This window comes from Bubalus bubalis, chromosome 15 (assembly GCF_019923935.1).
Source record: "Bubalus bubalis isolate 160015118507 breed Murrah chromosome 15, NDDB_SH_1, whole genome shotgun sequence".
Taxonomy (NCBI): Eukaryota; Metazoa; Chordata; class Mammalia; order Artiodactyla; family Bovidae; genus Bubalus; species Bubalus bubalis.
This window is the reverse complement of record NC_059171.1, coordinates 9,199,114-9,212,121: the sequence shown is the minus strand read 5'-3', so window position 1 is coordinate 9,212,121 and position 13,008 is coordinate 9,199,114. Positions and strand designations below refer to the sequence as shown.

The 13,008-nt window shown below is 37.3% G+C and overlaps 1 protein-coding gene and 1 pseudogene across 1 annotated transcript in view; both read right to left on the bottom strand.

Moving 5' to 3' along the window:
* The window catches only part of SLC26A7 (solute carrier family 26 member 7), a 150,264-nt gene that overhangs the window by 29,761 nt on the left and 107,495 nt on the right, over positions 1-13,008 (bottom strand). Inside the window, exons 14-15 of the mRNA XM_044928521.2 lie at positions 8,960-9,097; positions 2,638-2,683 (exon numbers count right to left, since the gene is read on the bottom strand). Coding sequence (XP_044784456.2) covers positions 2,638-2,683; positions 8,960-9,097 — 184 coding nt within the window. The remainder of the gene's footprint in view (positions 1-2,637; positions 2,684-8,959; positions 9,098-13,008) is intronic.
* On the bottom strand, positions 10,660-12,297 carry LOC123329417 (annotated as a pseudogene).

Sequence of the window (13,008 nt, the reverse complement as noted above, 5' to 3'; positions counted from 1 at the left end):
CAAGACTGTCTCATAGCAGAAAAAAAATAGGAAAGTCATACTAATCCATCTTGAATACGGTTAAGGACAGAATCAGAGTAACAGAAGTGAAAATGTAAACACAACAAAACCAAGAGTTATAGGTTTTACTATTTAAACTTTGACAGGTAATCAAGAACATGAGCAATAAAAGAAACCTGAGCATTTAAAGCACAGGGAAGTGACAGCTGGATGCTGTTCCTGAACAAGAGAGAGAGGTAGGGGAACTCAGGATACTCTGGAGTGTCAGAAGAGAGAGAAGGAGGATACCAGGAAAACATTCTAGTCAACCAGTCCTAACTACTATAAAAGGGTAACTGGGTACCAAAGGTTTCCCAGGGACACAGCAAGGGTGACCATGTCGATCAGCTATTGCTCTCTGCAAAGTGGGCCTGATATAGGGATGCAGAGGTGAGAATGCCCTTGTAAACTTTTCAGGCTAGCAGAAGAGAAAGACTTGCAAAAAACAACCATTAAATAAGTGCAATACCAGGATCATATAAGCATCCTTTCAGAGCACAAAGCAGAAGAAAGTGAATTTGTCATGAGAAATCAGAAAAGACCAGAGAAGCTAGCATCTGACTGCTATCCTGTTGATGTGGGCCATGGAATTAATTTGTATATTTATATGATATTTATTTTATCCTATTCTATATTTATACATTTATTTAGAGTACTTTAAAGTAATATGACAGATACTATAATATATATTTATATATAAACGTTCCACATGTTCTTTTATTCACTGTACTTCTAAAAAGTATTAATTTTTCTGCATTTGGAAGGATTATAAACAGAGTTACTATGAACAATCTTGTATATGTTTCCAGGTGCAGATATTAAGAGGCTCCTTTACTACTGTCTTTAGAAGAGCCAAAATCAGTATGTCAGCTTTTCCTGCTTTTTTTTTTAAGCTTATATAATAGAATTTGAATTTTATGTTTTCCTTTGCCTTTTCATTTTGGCCCAGTTATGTTTATGACTCATCTAGTTTTCATTATTGTATATGTGTACCATATAATAAATATATCAACTAAAAATTCAAATGTATAAATATTCCATACTTATACATACCAGCTAACTTTTTTTTTTTAATACGAACTGTTTCCAGGTTTGGATAGTTAAAAACAATACTGTTTGAACATTCTTGTTTATGTAACTTGTTAAAATGTAAACTGGGTGTGGAACTGCCGGTTTGTGTATCTTGTGTATCTTCAACTTTATATAATATTACCAAACTGTTTTCCAAGATAGTTTCTACAGTTTACACTCCACTAGCATTGCAAAAGACTTTTTGTTGCTCTATATCCTCACCAATACTTGGTATTGTCAGATTTTAAAAAACTATCAATCATATATATTGTATTATTTATTGCAAAGTTAATCTATATTTCCTCAAGTATTATGAATAACATCGGTGAGTTTAAGTAAGCATATCTGCATATGCTCATTAGTAAATTTGAAAATGTCTCTTTTTGTGGAATGCCTGTTCATATCTCTTGTGCATTTTTCTAACAGGTCATCTGCCATTTTTACTCCTTCATATGTTAGGGAGTACAATTCTTTCTTCATTTTATAAATTACGTCTATCTTCTTTTACTCTGGCTTATCTTTTCATGCTTCATATGATGACATTTGGTAAACAAAACTCTTCATAATCTAGTGAAGTTTAATGATAATGTTTAACATTTCTTATACATATTCTCCTATATTTTCTTTTAAATTTATAGTTTGTCTACCACTCTTAGGACTTTGAGCTGGTACTGACTTGGGGGATGGGATGGGATAGGATGAAGGTCTAATTCCATTCATCGTGGGTGTGTGATTGTCTCATCATTGCATATTAATGACAGTCTTTTGCTCACTGCTCTGCAGTGCCACATTTGTCGCAGGTAAAACACGTGAGCTTTTCCTCACTTTTGTGTTCTCTGCTCTGTCCTGTCGACCTGTTCATTCATCTCTGAACCAGCAGCGCACTGCACGATTATTGGGCTTTATACACATTTATAAACATTTATACATTCACAAGGAAACAAGCTCTCCCTCCTGTTCATACAGTTCAACAGCTGTGCCTATTCTTGGCCATTTGAGTTTTGTACAAAATTTAGAATGATTTTATTAACTGCCATTAAAACGTCCTATCAGAATTTTAATTGTGACTCAGTTTATATCTATAACAAAATTTGAGAATTGACATCTTTTCAACGTTGTGTATTCTGATCGATGGACATTGTATTTCCTTCCATTTTAAAAAATACCATTAATTTACGTGTTTCAGGTATTTGTAATGCCTCATAATAAATTTTTATACTTTCATCCTTTGTAGGCTGACACATCTGAACTTAATTTCTAAAATAAGTTAGGAGTGTGGGGAGGAAGACAAAGAAGAGAAGAAGGAGGAATGGGGAGGACAGAGTAGGAGCAGAGGAGAGGAAGAGGAAGGGAGGGAAACAGCCAGGTGGACAGAACAGGCGAGAAGCAGGGAGGAAAGCGAAGGCAGAGGCAGACAAGGAGGAGAGAGGAAGGAGAACAGAGGCAGGAGGCCGCAAGGAGAAGGCAAAGGTTCACCTTCTGTTCTGTAGTCAAGTCAGAACTCAGATTTCCTTTACGCTAACTCACCATTGCAAACGCCACTCAGAGAACTGACCAATGTGCTTTGTTCATACTGCAATAAAAACAGTGAATAACATTATAAAAGGTGAATAACATTATAAAAACTCATTTCTGTCCCTAAAAAAGAACATCATTCTTTTCTCCACAATAACAACAAAAAATAGTCTCCAATAATTATTTTCTCTAGCTTTTTTTTTTTCAGAATGATAAATACAACAAATGGAAATAATAAGTTAGCTCTAAGTTTATGTTAGCTCAGTTGATAATTTATCAAGTCAGACTCTCTTTTTCAGAACATTTTCTGCAAGATTGTTTTGATGTTTTTTCATCAGGAAGTGAACATTTACATGTGTTTTTCATGTATGTGTCTAATCAGAAATTAACCTCATTAACACAGCACTCAAAGAGAGAGCCACCAAATGTGTATTTCATATTTTACAAAAGTCAGCTATTCATTTTGTTTGAGGTCCATGCATGTTGCTATAAATGGCATTATTGTAATTTTTATGGCTGAGTAATATGAAGTAAGCCAGACAGAGAAAGATAAATATCATATAATCTTACTTACACAGGGAATCCAATCAAAAAAATGATAGAAAGGAACTTACATACAAAGCAGAAACAGACTCGCAGACATAGAAAACAAATTTACAGTTACCAATGGGGAAAGGGTGGGGAGGGATAAATTAGGAGTCTGGGGTTAACAAACACACATTACTATATATAAAATAGATAAGCAACAAGGACATACTGTATAGCACAGGGAACTATACTCAATGTTTTGCAATAACTTTTAAGGGAAAAGAATCAGGAAAAAATGTATATGTAACTGAATCACTATGCTGTACACCTGAAACTAACAAACCATTGTAAATAAACTAAACTTCAATAAAAATAAATAATTTTTTAAAAAATTAGCTGTTCATCTGAAGCTTCATGGGAATGTCCAAGAAAAAAATTCCAATTTATGGAAATGCTGGAGAATGAAAATGACTTTATATCCTACAATTAAATTTTTTTGAAATTAAAAATAATTGATGCCTTTAAAATTAAAACATGCTATATATTTCTCAAAAATGTCTTATTGTTATTACTGTTCATGATGATAGCAATTGTTATTACTTGAATACTTACTGTATACTAAGAACTTTACATTAATCATTTAATTCTCAGAATAATCCTATGAAGTTACTGACGTCATTTTCCATATGAAAGTCGGAAAATTTTTAAATTTGAAAGACTCCTAATGATTGAAATGGTTACATAGTTTGACCAAAGTCATAAAGCTAGCAAGAATTAAGTTAAAACCTAAGTTCATGTCTTTCAACTCTGTACCTCTTGCTCCAAACTGCTACATTATACTACTTTCCCATTAAATCAGTTTTCATCTTGGAGGGTGACCATAGAGTATCAATTTCCCTTCTTAATACCCGCTGTGTGTGTGTGTGTTAGCCGCTCAGTCATGTCCAACTCTTTGCGACCCTATGGACTGTAGCCCACCAGGCTCCTCTGTCCATGGGGTTCTCCAGGCAACAATACTTGAGTGGGTTACAATGCCCTTCTCCAAGGGATCTTCCCAACCCAGGGATCAAACCCTATCCAGGGATCAAACCTGTCTCTTAAGTCTCCTGCATTGGCAGGCGTGTTCTTTACTACTAGCGAGCGCTACCTGGGCACCCACTGGTACTGCACCCACTGGCACAGCTTATATATTTTAAGCCTGATTCTGACAGTTATCAAATAATTTTCCCCAGGTTATTTTACATTTCTAAGTCTCAATCTTTTTTTTTTTGTAACATTCAGATAAAGTCAGTTACATCATGGGACGGACGACAAGTACGTTAGATAACCCAGGTAAAGAGACGAGCCCCTGAAACACAGCCAATGTGCGTGAGTTTCCTTTCTCTCCTCTTAAAAATGCCTTGTCTGAAACCCCTTCTGCAGAAGAATTTCAAATTATTTATACAAATACGTCACCCTCAAGAAGGTGGAGCATGACTTCACATTCCCTAAATACAAGCTGCACACAGTGACTCGCTTTCAAAGAGTATAGCATGCAAAAGAGGAAATAAAGTAATTTTATAGGGGAGAAACCTGACAAATACTACTTCATCCAGAAGATCGAGATTAATATCTACAGTGAGAAATAATGTTGATATTATGTACCCTTGATACAAATGTGATGAAAATGGCACTTCACCTCTATAGTTTTCTTCCTAAAAAAAAAACCCATACTCCCAGTGCTATCACAAGAGAAATAAGACATAATCCCAACAGAGGGGCATTCTACAAAATATCTGACCAGTACTACTCAAAATTGTCAAGACCATTCAATAAAGGGAAAGCCTAAGAAACGGTCACAGTCACGAGGAAACTAAGGAGACAAGACAACTAAATGTAACGTGATATACTGGATGGAATTCTAGAACAGAGAAAGGGTATCAGGTAGAACTAAGTAAATGTAAATAAAGCACGTGTGCTAACTCGCTTCAGTCCTGTCCGACTCTACGCCACCCTATGGATCATAGTTCACCAGGCTCCTCTGTCCATGGGATTCTCCGGGCAAGAATACTGCAGTGGGTTCTCATGCCCTCCTCCAGGGGATCTTCCTGACCCAAAGATCGAACCCACATCTCTTAAGTCTCCTGCACTGGCAGATGGGTTCTTTACCACTAGCACCACCTGAGAGGCCCAGATAAAGCACGGACTTTACTTAATGATAATGTATCCATATTGGTTGATTGATTATAATAAATATGTCACACTAATGCAAGATGTTAATAATAGAGGAAACTGTGTAATGTGGGGTATATATAGGGACTCTCTCTATATATAGGAACTCTCTATACTAACTACTCAATTTTTCTGTAAATCTAAAACACTGTTTCAAAAACAAAGTCTAGTTTTGAAAAACACCTTGCCTGAGCAGAAGAAAATTTTAGATAAATGGTAGATTGAAATTTCTCTTGCAAGGTGAGAGCACAAAATGGTAATGAATAGTGAATACCTGTAGCTCTATATAATAATAAGCACAAATCCATCAAACACTAGCAGCCTGAGATCCTTCTAAGCTTCTGTATTCAGGGAGATATTTAATGGTGATATAGAGGCTCAGTGGTAAAGAATCCGCCTGCCAGTGCAAGAGACACAAGACACGTGGGTTCAATCCTGGGTTGAAAAGAACCCCTGGAGTAGGAAATGGCATCCTGCTCCAGTATTCTTGCCTGGGAAAACCTGTGGACAGAGGAGCCTGGTAGGCTACAGTCCATGGGGTCTCAAAGAGTTGGACACAACTGAGCATATAGGAAGTATAGCAATATAAAAGTATATCATTATATAACCTAACAGAGGATCCTTTTTCAATTTGTGTTTTGAATGGGATGTGAATCTTCCTGCTCTGGAGTGTTTTAAATGTCCATCACCACCATCTGTTGAAAACACAGCTGTCGGAGAAGAGAAAATTGAGGCCCTGGCAGAGCACTCCAGTTGAAGGCACAACTGTGGACCGCTGTGTGCAGCCCGATAAAGGGAGGTAAAGCTGCAGCAGTGATTAACTGCTGCCGACATCTCACTCTAAGACGGAACTTGGAGTAAGTGCATAGTCCTCAAGACAAGTAGATATCCTTGACAGCGTCTGACAAGAATAATATGAAATGCCCCAAAGAGCACTCAAGCTCAAGACTATCCTTTTAACCATTCCAAATAAAGGTTTATCCCAGGTTCCTCTGAGAGCAGGGCTTCCAGATTGCCATCCGAATCCTTGGTATTCCTTTAAAACTCACAACATACAAATATACATACAATATTTGCACCATTATCATTATAGTGGAACACAGTTTCAACAAATTCTTCCTCACCATCATAAGTTCTGAGTTGAAGAATCCTTTTGAGTGCCTTCATCTACTAATAACCTAAATTCAATGAACCTTGTTTGATTTTTAGACTCAATTTTCTGAAATCCCAAGTGGGTAAAATCATTTATGTGGAAACTTCTCACAAAAGACTGTGTTAGTGAGATTTGTTTCTAAGGTAACAATATACTAAAGGTAAACACATGTCATTTTGCAATTTCTGAAAACAGGTTGGAACAACCTTAATCTTGCAGGAAAATAAGGAAAAGACTATCAACTATTGATAAATAACTAGTAATAAGAATTGCCATGTCAGGTACTCTACTAGAAATGATAAAGCCCACAATTTAGTATATTATTTCAAGAAGTAAGTTTACATTTTGGAAAAACAAGACCACAAACTTCTTGTAATTAATTAATTAGTTAATTGTAGTTAATTAGGTTACATGAAGCTCTAGACAGATTTTCCCATAATGCTGTTATACATGGTGGTTATGAGCTTAAAGTCAGCCACAAGAACATACCTGTCTCATATACAGGTCTAGAATGGCTTTGTGATAAAAAACAGGCCTAATATATTAATACAACTTGAACAATTAGGTATATATCTCCCCCTTTAGCATAAGAGCAAGTTCTTTTCAACCCAAAATCACAGATGGTGGCTCCTAATATTCTGATGAAAGTGACATCTAAAAGAGCTCAGTGAGTGGTAAAGAAGGACTGGAGATATACAGGCAGGGCCAGTTTTGTGGGCTAGAGTTCTGTGCAGTCACATAAGACCTCAAGCTTAGAAGGGCCTCTCATTTGAATTAATGCTGTGTTGACACCATTTTGAAATTCCTAACAACTGTTGAACAAAGAACTTCACACTTTCATTTTGAACTGTGCCCAGCAAATTTCATATCTGATCTTATATCTAGGGTCTCTGTAGTGTGGATCAGCATGAGGCCCAGGGGCAGACATAAAACTTCAGAGACAGGAATGTGGAGTTAGTTCCTGAGATACCAGAAATGGGAGGACCAGGGTCTCCTATGCATCTGACTGACAGAGATAGTATATACTCAAGGATACAAGAGAAAGAAGAGAACTTTGTGATCTACAATAGTCAAGAAACTCTTCATTGAGAGGATATTATTTGCACTCAATCAAACTAGTAATACTAGCTAAGATTTTAAAGTATTAAGTAGGCCAGGAACTATCTAACTTCTTTGTATATATTAACTTATTTTATTGTTGATAGTACTGATTAGGAAACTTAAATAGAAAAGATTAAATAATTTGGTTAAGGTCTAATACTTTGGCCACCTGATGCAAAGAGCTGACAAATTTGAGAAGACCCTGATGCTAGGAAAGATTGAGGGCAGGAGGAGAAGGGGACGACAGAGGATGAGATGGTTGGGTGGCATCACCAACTCAAATGAAATGAGTCTGAGTAAACTCCGGGAGTTGGTGATGGACAAGGAGGCCTGGCGTGCTGCAGTGCATGGGGTCACAAAGAGTCAGACACAACTGAGCAACTCAACTGAACTGAACTGAAGGTCTAATAGCTTTTAAGTAGCTTACCCAGGCAGCTTAGCTCCAAAGTCCATGCTCTTAACATTGCAGAGGCCTTAAAGATTCAAATGATTACGCATAGCTCTTTCTCATGCACATTTTATTTGTTATCTCTATTAACTGAGATAATTTGTGGAGATAAAAAATGATGGCAATTTAAGACAATGTTATCATAATGAGGCCCACAGTTTATACCTCTTTGAGTCATCTACTATATTCTCTTTTAGAGGTAGACCTAATTCTTCTTTCTCTTGGTAAAAATATCCTTTAATTTAAGTGAATTGTCTTGTTTATTCCTCCCAGGGTTATAGCACCTAGTACACAGGCTTCCCTGATAGCTCAGCTGGTAAAGAATCTGCCTGAAATGTGGGAGACGTGGGTTTGATCCCTGGGTTGGGAAGGTCCCCTGGAGGAGGGCATGGCAACCCACACCAGTATTCTTGCCTAGAGAAGCCATGGACAGAGGAGCCTGGGGTCGCAAAGAGTCAGAAACAACTAAGTGACTAAGCACAGAACAGCACAACACACATGTCCTTTAGATATTTGCTGAATTAATGAGTAAATGCACAAATGAATGAACAAGAGTGATTACCTAAAGGCTAACTACAAACCAAATAAAAATTGTAACATAATATAAGATTTTACTGAGGGAAGAGGCCTCTAAACATTTTTATAATGTATTATATTTACATGATTCCTTTTTGGGGTATCAAGATATAGGATTACCTGTAGCATAATATAATCAAAAGAGTTGACCTTACCTTTCTGATTTCATCAAGTGGTTGGTTTCCAGTATTTTCTTTTTGGATTATGTTCATTATATCATTATGGAACTTCTTTGCGTTCAGAAAAACAAGCGGGTTGTTTATTGAGATAATTTTGGATTACCTGTAGCATAATATAATCAAAAGAGTTGACCTTACCTTTCTGATTTCATCAAGTGGTTGGTTTCCAATATTTTCTTTTTGGATTATGTTCATTATATCATTATGGAACTTCTTTGCATTCAGAAAAACAAGCGGGTTGTTTATTGAGATAATTTTCACCCGCTGCAGGGTTTCCTTTTAGAGGAAACAAATGAATAGATTCAGAGTCTGAATGAAATAAATCCTACAATGAATTGAAACCCTGTAAGTACAAATGTCACTCAATCATAATTGACAATTTCTTTGCTGATGTTTTCATTATTAAAAATTTTTGGAGGATTAAATATACTACTATATGTCTCAAGGAAAATATGTACTTCTTTACTAAGAAACATTAGCAACCATTAGATAAGTCTGTAGACTTTCAGAAAATACCCCTTACTCCTACTGAGTTTTGGGGAGGCAAAAGACTATCCAAAGAGTATCAGAAAGACTTCTCCTCCTAAAAGTACCTCTTCCACTCAATCCAGAAATTTAAAATTCCTTTACCTAGCCATCCCATATCTTTTAAAATGAAAATATGGCCTGAAAGGTCAACTGTCAATCATTTACCTCATAATGATGTAGCCTTCCTTTGCCTGGAAGTCACCTTACAAGTAACTGATAGTTCTAATTGGGAGAAAGAAACCAACAGGTATTATCAGGAAGGTAATTTCACTTTGGGCAGGCCTAGATTATGGATTGCCAGGATGTAGACAAGACATGAAGAAATGGAGAAGGAAAATTTTCAATACAAAATTTGTCTGCTGCAGCCATTTGCCCAGGTCTTCCTGGCAATACCATCTTTGCCATGACCTTGGGCTTCCCTGGTGTCTCAGATGGTAAAGAATCCACTTGCAATGCAGGTGACCTGGGTTCAATCCCTGGGTTGGGAAGATCCCTTAGAGGAGGGCATGGCAAACCACTCCAGTATTCTTGCCTGGAGAATCCGCATGGACAGAGGAACCTGGCGGGCTACAGTCTATGGAGTCGCAAAGAGTCGGACATGACTGAGCGACTAAGCGCAGCACAGCACCATGACCTTTGGAGCAGTGGTCTAGCTTAGAAACTGAGAGAAATGGAAGCTCTATGAAATGATAATTCCTTACCAACTAAATAAAGCAGTACTCCTTCATACACATACGGACAGAGAGAGAAAGATTGGAAAATAATAGATAATATGAATTTGGATAATTCTTAGCTTCCTTGTTTTTTAAAGTAGGTAATTTTTTTTTAACAAGTTCATCATTAAATAAGTCTGAATTCATTTTTCCCACATGGTATTGTACATGGTCATCTGGTGAAACTGCGTTCCTTTTTTTAAAACAGATATTAGTTTTAAAAAGTCATAGATGCTGTGAGTTCTGTATAAACTGGTAGATAGTAAGTTAGTTTCTTTGTTTTGACTTACAAGCTTCAACCTCATCACAGAATAAAGAATGTAGGCCAAAGAAAGCATAATCAGTCACACATACAGAACAGTATTGTTTTTATAATTTGAAGCTTTCTGAATGGACAGGCTCAGTCCTGATGTAATTGTAAAGATTACTTAATGAATAGACTGAAAATACTACAAAATGTTATTAACTTTAATCATTAGTAGTGTAAACAGCCCTATGTTATTAATTGCTATTCAAACTTAAAAACCTATTTTTGAATCCCCAAGAAGGCAGCAGGGATATACAATCGTGTCACCTTGTACTTAGGAGAGTGTCCATATATATTTCAACAGAATCTTTGGTTTTAGGAAAGAATCACAAACATTTAAAATAATGGCTTTAATTGTCATTTAAGTGTATCACAGGGGAAAGTGTACTTTAATTAAATATACATACAAGTGATGCTGGCAAGGTTGAAAGTTATTCTTAATTTTGATAACTCTAAAAACTAGTTTGTACATGACAAGACAAGAAAAAGAGCAATTTCTTTGAAGCAAGCAAACAAAAAGGTTCACAGTGTTTTGTATCCAACAGTATGCATTTTATGACAATAACATGTACACACTGAGCATCCTAGATCTCTCTTTATATCCTAAAGAAAATGGGTATTTACATTATTCATGAGCTGTACCAAATTTAAAGAAAGATCAATTGTACACTCACCCCTTAGTCAGGATAAACTGTCCTGGGGTGTACAGCTTTAGCACTATCATTAAAATCGTTTGTAAAAGGAACAGAGAACTAAACAAAATAAAACATCTTTCCTTGAGAGTGGGGAATCTTTTATTTGCTATTAAAATCAACAAATACTATTGATAAAGTAAAAACTGGAATGGGGCCCACAAACCTTATTTAAGTAAGCTGACCTATACACATTACAGCTTTAAAAATAAAAGCTATATATATTACAAGCCCCAAGCAGGCAGTGTCAAAATGACATTTATTTCTTTGCTTGCTTTGTGATCATAGCCCTTGGAGGTATTTCATGTCTCGGGGCACTTGACTTCTTTTTCTCTGCATGCTGTAAAATCTGAAGAGAACACATTAGAGTCTCATCCACACTCATCATGGCACCGGCTTTGTCAAGCTCTCCACAATAACTGGATGCAGAAAACAGAGTGACCAACTGTCTGCAAAAAACGTTTATCCATCATCAGCCACTCGATGGGCTCTACATACAAGATCCAAATCACGCTTAGGGAAAAATTTGCAACCACTTCCGCACCAAGTGCAAAGCACGACCCCCTGTCATTTTCAAACCCCATCCAAAAACATCTTTATCAGGGTCAGACCACAAAAGATCACAAAGACAATCTTGATCTAGGTCATCGATTGGCTGCATAATTCACCAAATCCACTCCACAGATTGGAGATCTGGTAATAAACCTCCATGACAGCAGAATATTTTCTCATCCAGGATGACTACTATCCATAAACAGTTAAAGTAGTCTGTGAAAGTTTTCCATACTTTAATGTTATATCTTCTTTTAATTCATCATAAAATCCCTAAATTCTACTAAAACCATCACATTCATGGTTTCCTCCGAGAAGAAAACAATCTAAAGATATTTGATTTTGTAAGCCAGTAAGAGGCAGAGAGTGTCCAATGACTGCTTTCCCTTGTTCACATAGCCCCCAAGAAACAAGTAATTGCTTTTGGAGGGAAACCACTGTACTCAGAAAGTCACAGCAAATCATATAGGATTGCCCATGGATATCACCTCATATTTTGAACGGTGCTTTCAGTCCTAGTAGGACAGTAGGCTGACTGAGAAAGCTCTCTCGGGACTTTAACAATCCCAGTCCTCTGATTTCATGCCCCTGTAGCTGGACGTTCTCACCAGGCTTGGACCCTCTCACTTGGAGCAGCCATTGGATGATGCTGTCAGTGCTGTTCATCCCGATCCTCCATCGCCTTCCGATGCCCACCCTCCCGCAGCAGCACTGCCGCTGACTGCACCGGGATCCTCACGTCCTTTCCCATCCCAGCAGCGCAGAGACGGTGCTGCAGCTGCTGCAGAAACCACAGCCGCCCCCACCCCCCATCACCCCCAACGGCTCTGCTCCTTGCCGCCTCCTCCTTCCCCTACTGGAATCGTGCGAGCTAAAGCAGGTACATTTTTAAACCGGATAATCTCAAAAAGTTTCTATAGCTACACAACTGTTGAAGCTCTAGAAAGTGAGGAGATTTGCCACAACTAAACAATTCAAGAAAATAAAAACCTTTATGTTACCCAAGGAACTTTTAATAAAGAGGAAATCTCTTACAAGACAAAATCAAACATTCGGCCTGTCGCGTTTAGTTATGACAAAGCCCCCGCGTCTTAGATTGTCTCATTAATCTCACCGTATGATTGCGCCAGTATGTTTTGAGTTAGTATGCTTTTTAAAGATAGGCATTTATTAAGGGATGGAGTTGGGCCAGAAAAGAAATTCTCAATAGACCTGAAGTCCCTGAGTGGAAAGAGATCTTCCAAATTGTTTCACCTGAAGGAGAGGGAGAGGGGAGGGACAGATCACCGCTACACTTGAAGTTAGCTAAAAACTCCACCTAACAGTTCATATTCAAGTCTTTTTCTTAGTGTTTTCCCTCTTACTTTTGATACAAAACAGTAAATAACCACTGAG